A 20,420-nucleotide genomic window follows, 5' to 3' on the forward strand; every position below is an offset into this window, starting at 1 on the left:
TCCAATACAATGTTGAACCGGGGCGGGGGGGTGGTAAAAACAGATGATATTTTGTCTTGTTCATGATCTTTGCAGTCTTTTACCATTAAGTATGATGTGATCCGTAAATTAGTTTGTAGATGCCTTTTATCAAGTTGAGGCAATTCCCTTTTATTCCTATTTTCAACAGTTATATTTTTATTTTTATTTTTATCATATCAACATCATAAGTAGATGTTTAATTTTGCCAAATGCTTTTTCTGCATCAGTTAATATAAGTTGGTTTTTCTTCTTTATACTGCTAATATGATGGATTACGTTGATTGACAAGCATGACACAGGCTTGCATTCCTAGGATAAAGCCCTCAAGTTGCTCAGATAAATTATTCTTTGTATCTACTGCTGAATTTGATTTGCTAATATTTCATACAGGATTTAGGGATCTACGTTCATGAGGAATATTGATCTGTAATTTTCTTGTAATGTCCTTGTCTGGTATTGGCATTAGAGTAACCTAATGCAAATAGATTGGCATTAGATTCTCGTGAGCTGAGAAGTGTCCTCTATTTTCCTATTTCTGAAAAAAATGTGTAGAATTGATGTTAATTCTTTAAATGTTTGGTGAAATTTGCCAATGAAACTATCTGGATCAAGAGATTTCTTTTTTGAAAAAATTTTAATGAATTAAATTTATTTAATAGTTGCAGGGCTGTTATCTATTTCATCTTTGGTGAGTTTGGGTAGTTTGTAATTTTTGATAAATAATTGGTCCATCCATTATATCTAAGTTGCTGAACTAAGTTGCTTGTAGCATTTCTTTATAATCCTTTATTGTGTGTTGAGGAGTTGTAGTAATAATTCCTTCTTTCATTCCTGGCTTTGGCAATTTGTGTCCCCTCTCTTTAATTGTCATCTTTGCAGAGGTTTACCCACGTTATTTAACTTTCTAAAGAACCAGATTTTTATTTCATTGATTTTCTCTATTGTTTCTGTTTTAAATGTCATTGATTTCTGACTTTCATTATTTCCTTCTTTCTGTTTGTGTTGGGAGTGTTTTGCTCTCCTTTTTCTAGTTTCTTGAGGTAGAAGCTGAGATTATTGATTTGAGACCTCTTTTTGTTTCTAACGTAAGCATTTAGTACAATAGATTTTCCTCTCAACAGTCCTTTAAGTGGGCCCCACAAATTTTGATATGCTTTAATTTTCTTTCAGTCCTATGTTCTTAATTTTTTTTTAGATGTCCTTTTGTGTCCCATGGATTATTGAGAAGTGCATCATTCAATTTTCGTGTTTAGAGATTTTCTTGTTGTATTTGTTATTAATTTCTAGTCTGATTCTATCATGATTATTGCACATATTATGTATAATTTCAAGTTTTTAAAATTTCCTGAGGTTTTTTGTATGGCTCAGGATATTTGTGAATTTTCACATGCACTTTTAATGAAATATGTATTCTGCTGTTATTGTTGGAGTGTTCTACATATGTCAATGAGATCTTGTTGGTTGCTGCTGTTGCTCAAATCTTCTATATCCTTGCAAATTTTTCACTTAGAAGTTCTACCAGTTGCTGGGGGTCGGGGGCAGTGTTGAAGTCCCAAATATAATTGTGAACTTGTCAAATTCTCCTTTTAGTGCTATCAGGTTTTTTTTGTTTCATTTATTTTGAGGCTTTGTTGTTTGGTTCACACACATTAGATCATTATGTCTTCCTCATAGATTAATTCATTTGATCATTAATATAATGTCCCTCTTTATCTCTAGTAATTTTCTTTGCTCTGTAGTCTAATTCATAAGATATTTTAAAACCCACTCCTGTCCATCCTTTTACTTTCAACCTACCTACGTCAAATGAATTTGAAGTGAGTTTCTTTAAACAGCATATAGCTGGATCATAACTTCTTATCCACTCTGCCAATCTGTCTTTTGATTGGTTTTTATTCCTCTGCTCTTCTTTTCTTGCCTTCTTGTGTGTTACTTGAACATTGTTTTTAGGATTCCATCTTGACTTATTTATGGTTTTTTGAGCGTAGCTTTTTGTATAGGTTTTTTAGTGGTTACAGTAGATATTACAATATACAAATATAGCTTATCACAGTGTACTGGTATCCACATTTTACTGCTTCAAGTAAAGTATAGAAGCCTCACTTCCTTTCAGGTGTCTTTACTTCCTTTACTTTAAAATATCATTGTCTTGAGTATCAGATGTTATACATTTTGTTTCAATCATCAAATGTGACTTATAAAACTCATGAGGAAATGGATCGTCTACTGCATGGAGATATATATATATATGTGTGTGTATATATATGTGTGTGTGTATATATATACTATATATATATATATATATTTTTTTTTTTTTCTTCTTTCTTCCTGATCCTTCTGGGTTCTTTCATCATTTCCTTTCTGTTTGAAGAACATTCTTTAGCTAATCTGTTAGGATAGGCCTGCTAACTGTAAGTTGTTTAGTTTTCATTTACCTGAGGAGGGCTTTATTTGCCTTCTTCATTGCTGAAGAATAGTTTCACCAGATACTTGTGGTTGACAGTTCTTTTCTTTCAGCACTTGAAAAATATGCCACTTCCACCTGGCTTCTATAGTTTCAAATAAGAAAGCCACTGTCACTTGAATTGGTGTTTTCCTACAAGAAATGCATAGTTTTTCTTTGGCTGCTTTCAAGAGATTTTTGTCTTTTGATTTCAGAAGTTTAATTATAATAAACTTAGTGTTGACTTCTTTGGATTTATCCTATTTGGAATCTTCTCTTCTTTAATCAAAAGTTTATATCTTTCACCAAATGTGGGGAGTTTTCAATCGTTACCTATTTGAATACTCTTTCAGTCCTACCCTCTCTCCTCTCCTTCTGGAACTGCAATGATATGAATGTTGGATCTTTTATTATTGTCCCATAAGTCCCTGAGGTGTTGTTCATTTTTTTTGCCAGTTAATTTTTCTCTTGGTTATACAGGTTGAGTGAATTCTACTGCTCTGTCCTCAAGTTAGCTGATTCTATCATCTGTCATCTCCACTTTATTATTGTGTCCTTCCAGTGAGATTTTTTATTTGTTATTATATTTTTCAGTTCTATAATTTCTATTTGGTTCCTTTTTTATAACTGCTACTTTTGTTGCTGAAATTTTCTATTTTTTCAGTTATTTCAAGAAGATTTGTAATGGATTGTTGAAGCATATTCATGATGACTGCTTTAAAATTCAGGTCAGATAATTCCAACATCTGATTTACCTTCATGCTGGCATTAACTGATTGTCATTTCATTGGTATTGTGATTTTATTGGTTCCTGATATGATAGATCTTTTTTTGGTCATAATCTGGATATGTTGTCCATTATATTGGGAAACTCTGGGTCTATTTATTTATTTTAGCAAGCAGTCTCCCTGGAGTTCTGCATGGACGTCCCGGACTACATTTGTAGGCAGTGATTCCAATGACACTTTAATTTTCAGACACTTTCAGTGAATGTATGTGTTTTTCTGCTTGGTTTAACTAGGCTGCTGGGACTCCCACTGGTCCTTCCTGGTGTTATCTGAAGGAACACAAGGGTTTTCCCCATTCTGGGACTCTTTGTGAAGGATAGGTATTTCAGGGCTACAAGGACCCAGAGGCTTCCCTAGCAGTTGTGGCTGGTTTCCCCCAGCCTGTGTAAGATGGAGAGGACCTTTGTGGCAAGATGTCTCCCTACTGTCATCCCCCACTCCATGTCTCTTGATGAGGGAAGGTAGCCTCAACGCCATGGGGACAAAGGAGTGTCCTGTGCCAGGGTACTTATTGTGCTTAGGTCTTTCTTGCAGGTTCCACCCACCTGCCCAATGTTTCTCAGTGGGAGAGAGTCTCACGCTTATTGGGACAAAGCAGCTTCCCAGGCTGGCCACATCCTGGGCTGAGCAGGTCCCTTCTGGCCACTCCAGTATCTCTGGGTGGGAGAAGCAAGTCTCAGGCCCTCAGGTACACTTGCTGTGTCTGGGTCCCTCTTGCTACTGCTTCCCAGCTGCCTTGATAGGTCTTGGTAGGTCTAGGAGTGGACAGAGGGAAAAGGGAAGGGGTCTCTGGCTGTCAGAAGAGACGTTTGCTTACTTTAGACTCCTAGCGTTAGTGGGGCTCCAATCAACCCCCTTGTTATTGGCACTGAGTTTGCCTAGTGTTGTCAAATGACTACTAGTTGCTTTCTGTTGCTAGGCTGGGGGACCTTCTGTTAGATGAGGGAATATAAGATGCCCTGCTGCTGTGTTTTTCCCCCAGTCATAGGGTCTCCAGCCAGTTCACCTTCTTCTTGCTTCCTTTGGAGTTCTCCTTTGTTTGCCTCTTGCATTATTTCCAGGGTTAATAGTTCTATTAAGCAGGGAGGAGAAAAGAAAAACTAGTCTGTGTCAACTTGATCTGCAGGAAGTCATCAAGCGATTCTTGACAAAGGTACAAAGATAATTCAAGAGAGACAAATGTCACTTTTCACCAAATCTTCCTGGAACAATTATATATTCATATGCAAAGTAAATTTCAACATAAGCCTCACATTTAATGTAAAAATTAACTCAAAATTAATGCTAGCCCTAAATAGAAAACCTAAAAGCATCCAATATTTTGAAGAAAACAAAGGAGGAAATCTTCTTGATCTAGGGTTAGCCTATATATATATATGTAAATACTCTATAGATATAAATATAAATATACATATTTTTTCAAGGCATTCTTCAAGAAGCAGGGAGTTTTTAGACATGACACCAAAAGCACAATCTATAAAAGAAAATTTTGACAAATTTGACTTCATCAAAATTAAAAACTTTTGCTTTGAGAAAGATACTGCTAAAGAAATAAAAAGACAAGGTACAGAGTGGGAGAAAATATTTGCAAGCCACATGGTCAACAGAAGACTCATGTATAAGACAAAGAATGCTCAAGACTGAACAGTAAAAAAACAAACAGCTTCGGCACAGCAAAATAAACTATCAACAGAGTAAACAGGCAACCTACAGAATGGGGAAAGGTATTCACAAACTATGCATCCAACAAAGGTCTAATATCCAGAATATATATAGAACTTAAACAATTCAACAAGCACAAAATGAATGACCCCATTAAAAATGGGCAAAGGACGTGAACAGACACTTCTTAAAAGAAGACATACACGCGGTCAACAAATATATGAAAAAACGTGCAAATTCATTAATCATTACAGAAATGCAAATCAAAACCATAATGAGAATACCATCTCACACCAGTTAGAATGGCTAATTCTAAAAAAATAAAAAATAACAGATGTTGGCAAGGTTGTGGAGAAAAGGGAGCATTCATTCACTGTTGGTGGGATTGTAAATTAGTTCAGCCACTGTGGAAACAAGTTTGGAGATTTCAAAGAACTTAGAACTACCATTTGACCCAGCCATCCCATTACTGGGTGTACACCCAAAGGAAAATAAATCATTGTACTAAAAAGACACATGTACTCCTATGTTCATTGCAGCACTATTCACAATAGCAAATACATGGCATCAACCTAGATGTCCATCAATGTGGTATGTATACACCATAGAATAAAATGCAGCCATAAAAAAGAATAAAATCATGTCCTTTTCAGCAGCATAGATACAGCTGGAGGTCATTATCCTAAGTGAATTAGTGCAGGAACAGAAAACCAAATACCATATGTTCTCAGTTATAAGTGGGAGCTAAACATTGTGTATACATGGACATAAAGAGGAGAACAACAGACACCAGGGCACTGGGGGCTACTAGGTGGGGGAGGCTGAGAGGTGGGGAAGGGTTGAAAACCTGCCTATTGGAATTGGGCTCGCTACCTGGGTGACAGGATCATTCATATGCCAAACTCAGCAACACACAATTTACCCACGTAGCAAACCTGCACCTGTACCCCCTGAACCTAAAATAACAGTTGAGAAAAAGCAAAAACAAAATCCCAATTTTAAAAAAAGGACAAAATACTCGAACAGATAGTTCACCAAAGAGGATATAAAGATGGCAAATAAGCACATGAAAAAAAAAGTTAACATCATTAGCTATTAGGGAAATGCAAATTAAGATCATGATGAGATATCCCTATTTACATATTAGAATGGATAAATAAATACTAACAATCCCAAGTGCCAGCAAGGATGTGGAGCACCTGGCGTTCTCATACATTGCCGGTGAGAATGCAAAATGCTCTTGCTACTCTGGAAAAGTCTGCTAGTACTTATAAAGTAGAACATACAGTTACTATATGACCCAGAAATCCCACTCCCAGGTATTTACCCTAGAGAAATTAAAACTGGCTGTGTGTGGTGGCACATGCCCATAATCCCAGCTATTCGGGAGGCTGAAGCAGGAGAATTGCCTGAACCCAGGAGGTGGAGGTTGCAGTGAGCCAAGAAGATCGCACCACTGCACTCCAGCCTGCGCAACAGAGTGAGACTCCACCAAAACAACAACAACAACAACAATAAAACCCTTACATTCACACACACATGAATGTTTATAACAGCTCTATTCATAATCAACAAAAACTGGAAACAACTCAATTGTCCTTTAACAGGTGCATGGACATATACCGTGGTATACCCATACAATGAAATAATACTCTGAAATAAACTACTGATACACAAAACAATTCAGAAGAATCTCAAAGGCATTACACTGTGTGGAAAGGCCAGTCTCAAAGATTACACACTGTATGATCCTATTCATGTGGCATTCTCAAAAAGACGAACAGGCGTGGCTATGCGGTGATGGCTTGCGCATGTCATCACAGCACTTTGAGAGGCAGAGGCAGGCGAACTGCTTGAGCTCAGGAGCTCCAGACCAGCCTGGGCAACATGGCGAAACCTGACAAAAATTAGCTGGGTGTGGTGGTGCACACCTGTAGTCCCAGCTACTTGGGAGGCTGAGGTGGGAGGATCACTTGAGTCCAGGAGGTTGAAGCTGCAGTGAGTGGAGGTTGCAGTGAGCCAAGATCATGCCACTGCACTCCAGCCTGAACTCTACAAAGTGAGAACCTGTCTCTAAAAAAACAAAACAAAGCAAAACAGAAAAGCTACAGTAACAGAGAACAAACAGAGAATACCAGGGGTTAGGATTATCTGGGGTGGTGGAACTGTTTTGTATCCTGGTTGTGATGATGGTTATATAAATCTCCACTTTCGTTAAAATTCATAGAATTGTATACAGAAATCAATTTTAAAATAAACCTTGCTGTGTATTCATTTTATATTTACATGAGAGTTATGATTTTACTTTTATACAAATTATATTCTAACACTATAGATGGAATGTCTGTCTTTATTCACTTTCTGCATCTCACCCTAGGGGATGCTGGTGTGACCTGATGACCTGCACCCCACTTTTTACTCTGCACCAAACACCCCTAAACAGCTTGACACAAACTGGAACATTTTCAGTATCAAAGGAGGCAATCATCGTTTTGTTAAAATACTTCTGGGCTGGTAAATAACGGCTTATCTATCATTTGTGCCTCGGCAAGGCTTACTTTCTCTACTTTCCACTGCTAACTGAGAGCCCACATTGGGAGAACCGGCAGTGAGGCTGGACAGCCCTCTGGGAGGCAGTGGGGAGGATGTCCACGGCCACTCACTAGAGCAGCTTTGCAAGGAACTCAGGGAAATCTAGAAGGGGAAGATGCAGGGATCAGGGGAGTCACAGCCTCCTCACTTCGCAGCTGTGCCAGGACGCAGCCTACCCTTTTCCAGTTTTTGGTTTTAGCTGTTTTTCCTTAATAATTATCAAGATGCAAGTCTAATAAATGATGACATAAAAATGCCTTTTTGGTTTTAAAGTACACAGGCTCTCGGCTGACGTACAGTCACACAGAGACAGATCAAGAGGCACCATCTATGGCCAAACATGACCTTGGGCAGAGGGTCTAAAAAGGAATGAAATGAGAGCATAAGTTTCCAAGACTCCCCACAGTTTGGTGACTCCAGTGTGGGTTGGGAGGCTGTCCTACAACCCCAGCCGGGACCACAGACCTGCTTCCCTGCCCAAGGACTTTAGCTCTTTTGCGTGATGAGAGAAGTCTCCAGAACAGGCCTGGGTGGGACTTTGAGTAGGTGGAGTTCCAACGAGGACAATGCTGTTTCTAATTCCCGACTCGCGGTCAATGCTGCTGCTAGTTCATTTCTATTTTTCCCGCAGAATTTTGTCAATTAACCAGTGATATGTAAATAAATGCTTCTGTTTATTATTAAAAAGAATTGTTGCCTTATCTAAATATCTACCACACTGTTCTTCGTGACATTGGCGTGTTTTCTGAGGGCAGATTTTCTTATACACCTTGTTCATTATAAAAGGATTGGACAATATTAAGATTAAACAGTAGCTTTGATTGCAGCTTTTATTTTGTTGCTTCTTGAGAACAAGGAACTTAAAACAACATCTGTGTCAGAGGGTCAAGAAATCAAGAAAATGGGGCTAGGCCAGACCAAGCAGGTGAAGCACCTGTTTCGTTTTGTTTTGTTTTGTTTTGTTTTTTGAGACGAAGTCTCTCTCTGTTGCTCAGGCTGAAATGCAGTAGTGCAATCTTGGTTCACTGCAAACTGTCTCCCAGCCTCAAGAGATTCTCCTGCTTCAGCCTCCCAGGTAGCTGGGATTACCAGCATTCGCCACCCCAACCAGCTAATTTTAGTATTTTTAGTAGAGACAGGGTTTTAGCATGTTGGCCAGGCTGATCTCGAACTCCTGACCTCAAGTGATCTGCCCATCTCGGCCTCCCAAAGTGTTGGGATTACAGGCATGAGCCACCATGCCTGATCAATTACTTGTTATATACTCACGCGTATTGAGCATCTGTTACACTAGCAGTAAATTGGGGAGGGGGGGGTTGGGAATTATTTATCTTTAAGTATTACTTGAAGCACAAGGTGGGAGGGAAGAATTGACTGAGGTCCAGATGAATTTTCTTTTTATTTTGAAGAAGAGAAAAATAATCCTGTCAACTGCTATTTGAGAATTACAAAGCTCTGTATTAGTTATAACAAGTACTAAAAGTTTTATACTTTCTAATTAAATATTGTATTTGCTGCAGCCAAGTAGAGAGGTTAATCATATATCATTGAATGCACCCACCATACATTCTGATAAAATCTCTAAGCAAAAGTTAATATTTCCTAGAGAGATCATCTTAACCCCCTTATTTGTAAAAAAATAATAATAATAAATTGGACATCATCACATACATAGTTAAGATTTTAGTAAATTGGAAACCAATACTAGGAAGGTCAATTAGAAGTGCTGGAAGCACAGATAGGTTCAACTGTTTTCTAAAATTGCAAGGTGGCATTGTAAGATTGGAGAGCTTAGTTCCAATAGTCAGTCCAACACTCAGTCACTGAATAGAGTGACTATTCAGAGTTACCTACAAAACAGAGGCAGGAGTGTTTCTCAGAGAGCGTGCTGCCTGATGTAAGAACAAGGAATCATTTGGCATGAAGGAGAAAATATCGGATACACCTTCGGGAAAGGCAATCTTATGAATGATTAAAAAGAATTTCCTGGAACTCCTGAACTGTAGTTTCTTATTGCTATAAATAGAAGTATTTCTTTTGAACTTCTTTCCCCTGAAGGCTGCCAGGTTATATTAAGAAGGGCTTCAGTACTTAAATACATTTCATGCATATGGAAATAAACACTTGGAAATTATAAAATTAACTCTGGTAAAATTAACTCTCAGAGCATCCGTTTTTGGTTAAAGACAGCAGAACTTTTACCTCTCCAGCAGAAACTTCAGCAAAACTACCTCAGGAAACAGGGATTTACTGTGGGATCCAAAGCTCTAAGGTTATTTTTCTACATTCATAGGTGGATGAAAAGGAGAGCAGGTAAACATATAGAATATTTGGCTGACTCTAAATCACGTATTGACATTTTCAAAGTTTAATCCCTTGCTCCTTTTTGATACCATTGACTATTTAAATACATAATTATAGGACAAGGCTGGTGGGAGAAATACAGGTCATGAACCCAGCCCACTTGGGGTTTCAATTTAAGCAAGAAGATTTTGTTATGTGGAAAATAATCACAATACTAGGCAGCATTCAATAAATTCCAATGAGTGATAAAGATATGAAAGTCTCCAGGAGTTCAATGTTGAAAGAAATGTATTCAGATCGGGTGTCCTATTCCACCCAATCTATTCCAAAAGGATGGGAACAAGGCATCATTCAAAGTAGAGATAGGATTTGTTCTGGGTAGTGTCTGATTGTGTGAGTGTGTGTATTTCTTTATTGTCTGTCTTCTCACTAGGATGTAAGTTCTATGAAGGCAAAGGTTTTTGTTTACTGCTGTATCTCCAGCACTGGAACAATTCCAGGCACATAGAAGGTGCTCAATAAGTATTTGTTGAATGAATGAATTGTAGAAAAGAAGGTGAGAGGTGTTTACATGTGACTAAGAGATAATATCTGTTTCTGAAAGACTTTAGTAGTCAAGATTTGGGGGAAGAAGCAAGCAACAACAGTTAAGTTATGAGTAAAAAGAGGGTAGTGGGAAATTATTTTAAAAACAAAAATGTTTTAGGAAATCATTATCCTGTAGATCAAGGTTGTCTGAGTAACAGAAGTGTTAAAGCATTTGCTGTAAATATCTAAAAGGCTCTAGATATGAACAGCGTGGAAAGAAGATATGAAAAAGGAGACAGAAAAATAACTTTTAAATATGTGTAATAAACTCATGTTCAATCAAGTGAACGTTCATGAAAACTGGTCTGAATACGAAAGAATAGTGTAGATAGAACTTATACATTTCACAAACAGGTCTAGTGAATGCTATTTTTAAATGTTTACATTCAAGTATCCTCTATAAGGAAAAGCTTTAGAAGAAATGTTAGATATGTTGGTTTCAGTGAAGACTAAAGAAGGAGGAGAGTGGATAACCAGGAAACGAATTAATCACATCTCCTATGAGTGTTTTGCCACGAAGGGGAGTATAACTAAAGCCTTCGAAACCAAAAGTAATATGATGCCTGGTCACCCAGGAGGCAGAGATTTGAGTTTACATGTTGCATGGTAATGATATCCATCAGGAAAAAGAAATCCATACTTTCTGAACACTTCACATGTAATTGATCTTACTTCTTTCCCATCTCTTCTATCCTCTCCCTTTCAAAAATGTAGCCACTCCATGGTTCTCGATGTCTCATTATTCTTTGTCAGTATCTCTCAGTCTTTGTATTTATCTTTTTCCTTTATGACCTTCTGTTAAAATTTTTTTTTAACTTTTATTTTAAGTTCAGGGGTATATGTGCAGGTTTGTTACATAGGCAAATTTGTGTCATGGTTTTTTTTGTTTTTTTTTTTTTCTGTACAGATTATCTCACCCCTCAGGTATTAGGCCTAGTAGCCATTCATTATTTTTCCTAATCCTCTCCCTCTTCCCACCCTCCACCCTCCAGTAGGCCCCAGTGTGTGTTGTTGTTTCCCTCTATGGGTCCATGTGCTCTCGTCAGTTAGCTCCCACTTATAAGTGAGAACACACAGTATTTGGTTTTCTGTTCCTGTATCAGTTTGCTAAGGATAATGGCCTCCAGCTCCATCCATGTCCCTGTAAAGAACATGATTTCATTCTTTTTTGTGGTTGCACAATATTCCATAGTGTATATGTACCACATTTTATTTATCCAGTCTATCATTGATGGGCATTTAGGCTGATCCCATGTCTTTGCTATTGTCTCACTCTTTTTAACATAAAATATTTTCAATGGCTTACCAGATGAATGCAGTTAAAATATTTTATTCTATTTCTAGGAGTCCAGCGTTTTAATAGTCACAAGACAAGAAGGGTTGACCAAAAGATAGACAACAGGACAACAGGGCTATGGCTAATCTACCCCTCAGTGGACCAAAGGCTAAGAAGGGAAGAGAGAAGGGACACACATTGAACTCCTAAGTGTGCTAGGCGATGGTCAGGCACTTTCCTGACACCATAGCGCCTCTTACAGCAGCTCTTTGAGGCAGGGATCATCATTTTCATTTACAGTTCAGAAGACCAAGGCAGTTGTGTCTGAATCCAAAGTCTGAGTTAACCCTCATGCCAACAATCTTCTTAAATCCTAGGAGGGTATCAGGGTTTATCTTGAAGTGGGGAGTGAGCTGCCAGAATGTGTGGAGAAAGAGGGAGAGTGAAGACAGTACAAAGAAGGAATAATTATTCTCATTTGTTTATATTTGTTCTCCCTGGGCATATGGTAAAGGAGTCAAACATCTGTTCCTTTCAACAAGCAGCATTCAATAATTAAAGTAATTTTTAATATTTAATCGATAAATAATTTTTTACTGCCCCTGATGAGCCTGATACTATTCTAGGATCTATGGATATAAAGATTAAAAAAAAAGGCATGGTCCCGGATCTCAAACAGCTCATTGTTTAGTAAGAAAGAGAATTAATCAACACAAATCAGTGCAGGCTATGGATGAGATAGAATCCATTCACAAAGGAGTTTCAGTTTCACGGGATGACTAATGGCTGCGTTCTGGAGATCTAGTGTACAGCATGGAGACATTATATTATATCTAATAATACTGTATTGTATACGTGAAATTTACTAAGAGAGTAGATCTTCCATGTTCTCACCACAAAACTACAAAAAACAAAAGGGAACTCTGAGGTGATGGAAGCGTTGATTAACTTAATCGTGGTAAACATTTCACAGTGTGCACAGATATCAAAACATCATGTTTAAATGTACATAATAATTCTTTTGCCAATTAAGCCTCGATAAAGTGAGAAAAAACTATAGCTAAATAAATAATTAAAAACCCAAATTCACAAAAAATGGGCACAAAGTAAATATTTACCCTGGTGTGATCAGAGAAGTCTTCACAAAAACAAAGCTGTAAAGAAAATAAAGAATGGAAATGAATCCACAAATTTGAGGAACTTGCCACAAAACAAGAAAGGCTATTCCAGGGAAGGCCATGCTTGGAGTTTGGGCTTCAGCTATACAAAGAGAGGGAACTTTGTTTTAGGCAGAGTCATATGATCTGACTTTCATTTAAAAAGGTGTGTAGTGGCTGGCCATGGTGGTTCACGCCTGTAATGCCAGCATTTGGGAGGCCAAGGTGGGCGGATCACACGAGGCCAGGAGTTTGAGACCAGCATGGCCAACATGGTCTCTAATAAAGAATAAAGAGCTGGGCATGATGGATGGCATGCACCTGTAATCCCAGCTACTTAGGAGGCTGAGGCATGAGAATTGCGTGAACCCGGGAGGCAGAAGTTGCAGTGAGCCGGGATCACACCACTGCACTTCACCCTGGTGACAGAGTGGGGGCTCAAAAAAAAGGTGGGGGCTCGCAACTCTGGGGGCGCATGCATGGAGGATGGGTTTATGTAGGGCTATGTGAAAGTGGGAGGATTTACAGTACAATAAGGAGGTTGTTGTGATTGACATACAACAAAAAGGCCTGAACCGGGGAAGTAAAAGTGAAAATGAAGGGACGAAATAGATGTAGGAGAGTTAAGACATAGAGTGGATAGGACTGTCTTGGTATTCCGTATTGGGGATAAATGAGAAGGACTTCAAGATGATTCCTAGGCATGGGTGATTGTATGGGAATATGGTTAACATGAGCAAGCATAGGGAAGAGAGGGAGAGGGAGCTTGGCAGCTTCGATGAACAATGAGTTCAGGTTGGAACATATTGAACTTAAGGTGCCTTCAGAGTGACAAGGCAGAGGACTCCACCAGGCAACTGGACACACAGGTCTGGACTCAAGAGAAGGGTCTCAGCTTTGGAATGGGAGCTAAAACTATGGAGAGTAGGAATAGGAGTACTACTTTTGGAGAACACTGATATTTACAGTATTGCAAAGGATGAAAAGATAACACCAAGGGCCAAAAATGAAGGGATTTATCCATAGAACAAAGTGACATGGATCTAATGAGATCAAGATGTGAGTGCTTCACAGTGTTACGGAAAATGTCAGTGTCAAATATCACAATAAAGCAAACTATAGCTGTGTGAAGATTAGCAGCTTGATATTCGCAAGTACACAAAGTGAGTTCCCACCCAGAAGGATTGCCCAAAAGGTTTGGGATTAAGAACCAGATTGAGCTGTAAGAAAAATAAGACAATTTTAAAAAGCCAAGAAGAGCAGAAGAACTAAAGATGAAAGCTGATGTGCTCACCCGTCTGGGTGAAGACCAGAGGGAAAGGTGCACTTTGATTGAAGCACTATATGTACAACAGGGTCCTGTGGCTGCTCATCAGTCAAGTGGCCTGTCCCTAGCAAGGCAGCAGAAGGTTGAGTCTTTCCCAGGGCCATAGCTGGGTGGACTAAAGGGGAACACTTGTCTCAGAGGCAGCCAACGTTCCGGATGGCCTGTGAAAATGAGATTGAGTCTCCTGAAAATGCGCGAAGAGACAGAGAGAGATTGTACTTGATTGCTGCCAGGCTTTTGAACTGGAAGGCTGTTTTGGAATTGGGGCCAGATTTGGTCCCTTAGCAAACCAAGGCCACATGCAAGCTACAGTTAGAGGTGAGGCCGTTAAAAAAAAAGCAAGCAAGGAAGCAAGTGCAAGTAAGTTACCATGCAGGTGGAGGGAGAAAGAGAGAGAAGAAGAGAGATGGGCGGGCCCTGCAGTTGCCACCTGTCCCATTGAGGACCCTCTGCATCCCTGCACTGAATTCCTTTACATCCTTGTACAGTTGGAGTGGGTTTTGGCTCCTTGCAACTGCTTATTACAACAATAATAATAGCAACAGGAGCTGACATTTGTTGACTGTTTACCATGTGCCAGGCACTGCGCTAAGCATTTCACACATAGTGACTTACTTGAGGCTTACAACAGCACTATGAAAACAGTTCTATTTTTATTTCAGTTTTATGGATGAGGAAACAGAGATAAAGAGAAGGTAACCTATTTGCTCCAGATGCATCGTTTACAAGTGTGGAACTTGTCAGAAATAACCTTTTCCTGCCAAAGTTTGGATTTCTGTTCTTTTGAATAAATGTGAATGCCTATGAGTGCCAGTCAGGCACTGCACTAAATACAGGGAATGAAAAGAAATTATTCAAATAAGAACATGTCCTTGTTCTTGAGGAGCTTTTAGTCCAATGGGGAGAAGCTCAGAGAGGCCAAAGGGTAGGGCGGAGCAAAACAAAGAAAAGGGAAGGACAAGGAATGGAAAGGAAAGGAAAGGAGAGGGAAGGGAAGGACAGGAGAAAAGGAAGGCAGTGGGAAGGGAGGGAAGGGAAGGAAAGGGAAGGAGGGGGGGAGGGAAGGGGGGGGAAGGAAGGAAGGAGAGGGAAGGGAAGGGAGGGAAGGAGGGATAAATGGAAGAGGGATGGAAATGGAATGATAAAGATGGAATGAATGATGGAGAATGAGATGAAATGAGATAATGACACCCAATGGAGAATGGAAGGGAATGGAAAGGATGGAAGAGAATGGAATGAAGAACAGGGAAAGGAAGGAGGAAGGAAAGAGGGGGAAGGGAAGGAAGGAAGGGGGAAGGAAGGAAGGAGGGAAGGAAGAGGAAGAAGGAATGGAAGGAAGAAGGAAGGAAGGAAGGAAGATGAAGGAGGATACAAAGAAGCAGAGGGCTGGGGAAGAAAAGAAGCTGGAATGCAAAGGAGGGAGAAGGGAAGGGAAGGAAGAGAAGGACAGGGAAGGGGAGGAGAGAGTAAGCAGAAGCTATGGGACTGGAACCACAGGAGCAGATGAGAAGCACTGATGAGAATATTGAGCAGCAGAGACTGCAAAGGAAATAGAGAAGGAAATGAGGAGGTGAAAAGAAGCAGTCTAAGGAGGAGGGCAAACCACTGCCTACGCCTTGGGAGACCTGGGGCCCAGCCTCCTTGGAAAGCAGGGGTCTGGTATCCACATTCCACAGCCTCCAATGCCACCATGGCCCTTACAGGCTTAAGTCTACCATAACTCAATACAGTTTTTCAAAGAGTCCAGGAAAGTTCTCACAGGAGAAGATTGTTTTAAAAATATGTAAACATGTAGGGCCAAGCAGGGTGACTCATGCCTGTAATCCCAGCACTTTGGGAGGCCAAGGCAGACAGATCACGAGGTCAGGAGTTCGAGACCAGCCTGGCCAACAGGGTGAAACCCCGTCTCTAGTAAAAATACAAAAATTAGCTAAGCATGGTCGCTCACACTTGTAATCCTAGCTACTCAGGAGGCTGAGGCAGGAGAATTGCTTGAACCCGGGAGGCAGAGGTTGCAGTGAGCCAAGATAGGAGATGGTGCCACTGCACTCCAGCCTGGGCGACAGAGGAAGACTCCGCCTCAGGGAAAAAAAAAAAAAAAAAACAATGCACAGACCTTAAAAGGACATTATAATTGTCCCAACCAAGTGAGAGTGTTGCCCTATTTGCCTCTCCTCCTCCTCGTTCCTTTTCCCATGGAGGGTCAGAGACAGTGAGGGAGGCGGGGAAGGCCGTGGAAGCAAAAGTGGGGCGGGAGGAGAGAGAGCAGGACCACACACCTGGGTGTGGGGTTCCCCACCTGCAAAAGGCAGCAGCGGGAGGCAGAAACCCTCACACCAAGTTGGTTACCCAGGGTTAGGCTGTCAAAGGGCTGTCTAAAGACTGCTGTCCCTGTTGTCATGTTTTAGTTAAAGCGACTGTAGGACTCTGTTGTTCCTACAAGTGATCCAAGTGACCCGAGTTTTTGGCCAGAGCCAGAAGACAATTCTCTTCAGGTAAGTTTTAAAGAGATGGTAAGAGACAAAAATCAAGTTCCTTTTAAATTGCATCTCATGAGTCTTGCCTGGTTCAACACAGTGATGTTAGAAGAAAGCTTCGTACTGAAGAGCCACCCCTCCCTTCCACCAGTCTGGCTGGGTAATGAGGAACTCAGGACACTTTCTTACCTCCATCCTTTTTCTTTGGTGGCGCTTTTGCTGACAACAGTATTTCGTCCAGAAGCTGGCTCCGATTTGTCTTCTATGGGAGATCCAAATCCAGCACTAAAATGATAACTATTTTTTCTTGTCATTTGAAAAAAAACCACAACCAATTTCAATCATATGGAAAATAACAATACATTGCATTTGCATTTAGAGCTTACAAGGCATTTTTACGTCATTATACAATTTTTATTTCATTATATAATTTGATTCTTTTCCCCATCATGAAGTCAGGGACCCGGCATTATTTCATCCACAGCTAAGGAAAGGAAACCCACACAGACACTAAGTCATGTGGCCCAAATCACTGCAGGTCCACAGGGCGAAATCGAATGTGAAACCAGATTTCCTGGCTCCCATTCCAGAGATCTTTCCTATAGCAGTGTAAAAGGCAATTGTGCAACTGTATTACCATAAGAAGAATAAAAACCAAGTTGCCCAAATCTAAAATCTAAAACATTTTTTCACACTCAAATTAAAGGGAAAGTTATTTGCATATAGATAAGACATCATTTTCTTACTTGGTCTTTTCTTTACTTGATCCTCTTAAGGAAGATGAAGAAGAAATACTTCGTCCATAACCAACATCTGATTTATCTTCCATAGATGAAGGTGGAGAACTAAAATTTTACACATTTAAAATTATATATAGATTAAAATAATCTATTTGTCAATAGATTATGGTTTTAGTCCACAAAACAGATTTTTTTCCAAAAGTCATAACTAGAGCTGACTTTTTTCTTTCTTTCTTTCTTTCTTTTTTTTTTTTTGAGACAGAGTCTCACTCTGTCGCCCGGGCTGGAGTGCAGTGGCACGATCTCGCTCACTGCAAGCTCTGCCTCCCGGGTTCACGCCATTCTCCTGCCTCAGCCTCCCAAGTAGCTGGGACTACAGGCACCCGCCACCACGCCCGGCTAATTTTTTGTATTTTTAGTAGAGATGGGGTTTCACCGTGTTAGCCAAGATGGTCTCAATCTCCTGACCTCATGATCCACCCACCTTGGCCTCCCAAAGTGCTGGGATTACAGGCGTGAGCCACCAAGCCCAGCCTGGAGCTGACTTTTAACAGTGACATACTATTTTTGAAGTATAAAGGATAAGTTATTTTTTCTTTGTTTGTTCTTTGAGACAGGATCTCACTCTGTTGCCCAGGCTGGAGTGCAGTGGTGCGATTATGGCTCACTGCAGCCTTGACCTCCGGAGCTCAAGCAATCCTTCCACCTCAGTCCCCCAAGTGGCTGGGACTACAGGCATGTGCCACCATACCCGGCTAATTTTTGTATTTTTTGTATAGCTGGGGTTTCATCGTGTTGTCCAAGCTGGTCTCAAACTCCTGAGCTCAAAGGATCTGCCTGTATCAACCTCACAAAGTGTTGGGATTATAGGCGTGAGCCACTGCAAAAAGACTATTATAAAGCCTTTCGTAAGCTAGAACAGAAATTATTTGTATAAAATGTATCAAATAAATACTATATGGATATATAGATATACATGATCTCTCTTTTTTTTTTTTTGAGACGGAGTCTCGCTCTGCTGCCAGCCTAGAGAGCAGTGGCAGTGCAATCTCGGCTCACTGCAACCTCTGCCTCCTGGGTTCAAGCGATTCTCCTGCCTCAGCCTCCCGAGTAGCTGGGATTACAGCTGTGTGCCACCACACCCAACTAATTTTTGTATTTTTTAGTAGAGACAAGGTTTCACCATGTTGGCCTTGATCTCCTGAACTTGTGATCTACCTGCCTCCGCCTCCCAAAGTGCTGGGATTATAGGCATGAGCCACCATGCCCGGCCATGATCATTTTAAAGAAGACCATGGAAGCTTTAATTTTTATCTCTACCATTTACTTCTTATTTCAGAAGAAAAATGTTGGGTGGTAACTGTACTCCAGCACATAGTCCTGGAGAACTGTAAACAGGATTCATCTCAGTTTGCTGCTATTTACACTTTCTTCAATGACTCCATGGTAAGAGGCCTTGACTTCAGAATACACTTGAAAATGACTGGCAGTATGGAGTCAAAGAGAGAGCAGAGAGCACATTGATTTGCAGTGGTGGCTATTTCATGGTTATTCCATGTCAGGCTATGAGTTTATGAGCCGGTGTTTATTTTCATGGAGGTGCTAGATACAGGAGAAAAGAGTCTGGGAGTCTTTGCATATTCACATGTTGATGGAGAAACAACAACAACAAGCAGTGTGTGCTTCCCTGCTTCCCCTCTCCCTGCAAAGACTCACACATCAGATTTACTGTTGATTAAGAGTACAGCCCGTCGGTCACTTGGTTCTTGTAAGCAGAGCTCCTTCAAAGGCAACAGTTTGGTGCCGGGATTTATCTGTAAGATAATTTAAGGACCAAAAAGTAGTATCTGCATGGGTCATATTTTTGAAAATGAATACAGACAGAATATGTTCTCAGCTGTTTGCGCTGTCTCATTTCACACACACATACACGCACATGTACAATATACATACATAAAATTAGAAATAGGAACCTGAAGCTTCTGGATGTTCTTGCCTTTGGGCAGGACAGATCCAGTTCCTTATCATCTCGATTGGTTTACACTCAGCTGTTTCATCCCATCATTATCATCTTGGCCCCTGGAAGTATTTGGATTGGCAAATCCATCTATATACCTAAGGGAGAACTGACTGCCTGCAAAAGTAACTGAATACTGGAACAGATGACTAAAAGTGTTGAGTGTATCTAAAAGTAGGCCAGACAAAGCCCTGTGCAGGCAGTTTCACCAGCCTGGAGGAAGAGGGCTAAACTAGATGACTTCTGAGATCTTTGTCCAATTAAGTTATAGTTGAATCCCTTTCTCATCCAAGATACGTTTCATGGTTCTTTGGAAAGAAGGCCAGAGTGAGCCTTTTAAAATAAGACCGATCCTGTCATTCTTCTGCCCAGGACCTGCCATGGATCCTGTTCCATTCAGAGTAAAGGCCACATCCTTCCAATGTTCTCCAGGACTCACATGACCTGGCCTTCGTTAGCTCTCTGGTCTCTGGTCTGCTCTCCTCCCACTTTGCTAGCCTAGCTCTAGCTGCACCGGCCTTCCTGCTGTGTCTAGCACATGCCAAGCGTATATTCACCTCATGGCACTTGCACTGGTTGTTTCCTCTGCCTAGAAAACAACCCCAGATTTGCCCAGGACTTCCACAGCCCAAGATTTGCCCGGGACTAAGGCCCTCACCTCCTGCAAGTTTTGGCTTGGAAATGATCACCGTCTCAGTGAGACCCACCTGACCACAACTTCTAAAATGGCAACCGCCCACCACCTCAGGGATCCCCAGCATTTCAGAGCCCCTCACCCTGCCTCTGCCTGCTCTCTTCTCCCTCTATGGCGCCTCTCATTTCTCTCTCTCTCTCTCTTTTTTTTTCCTTTTTTTGAGATGGAGTCTCACTGTGTCACCCAGGCTGGAGTGCAATTGTGCCATCTCAGCTCACTGCAACCTCTGCCTCCAGGATTCAAGTGATTTTCCTGCCTCCGTCTCTTAAATAGTTGGGATTACAGGCATGCGCCACCATGGCCGGCGAATTTTTGTATTTTTGGTAGAGACGGG

At 40.6% G+C, this 20,420-nt stretch overlaps 1 protein-coding gene across 1 annotated transcript in view; it reads right to left on the reverse strand.

The window, feature by feature from the left end:
• The window catches only part of ARMC3 (armadillo repeat containing 3), a 114,308-nt gene that overhangs the window by 11,459 nt on the left and 82,429 nt on the right, over nt 1-20,420 (reverse strand). Inside the window, exons 15-17 of the mRNA XM_031651932.1 lie at nt 19,092-19,189; nt 17,382-17,480; nt 16,825-16,920 (exon numbers count right to left, since the gene is read on the reverse strand). Coding sequence (XP_031507792.1) covers nt 16,825-16,920; nt 17,382-17,480; nt 19,092-19,189 — 293 coding nt within the window. The remainder of the gene's footprint in view (nt 1-16,824; nt 16,921-17,381; nt 17,481-19,091; nt 19,190-20,420) is intronic.

Source organism: Papio anubis, chromosome 11 (genome assembly GCF_008728515.1).
Source record: "Papio anubis isolate 15944 chromosome 11, Panubis1.0, whole genome shotgun sequence".
Classification (NCBI taxonomy): domain Eukaryota; kingdom Metazoa; phylum Chordata; class Mammalia; order Primates; family Cercopithecidae; genus Papio; species Papio anubis.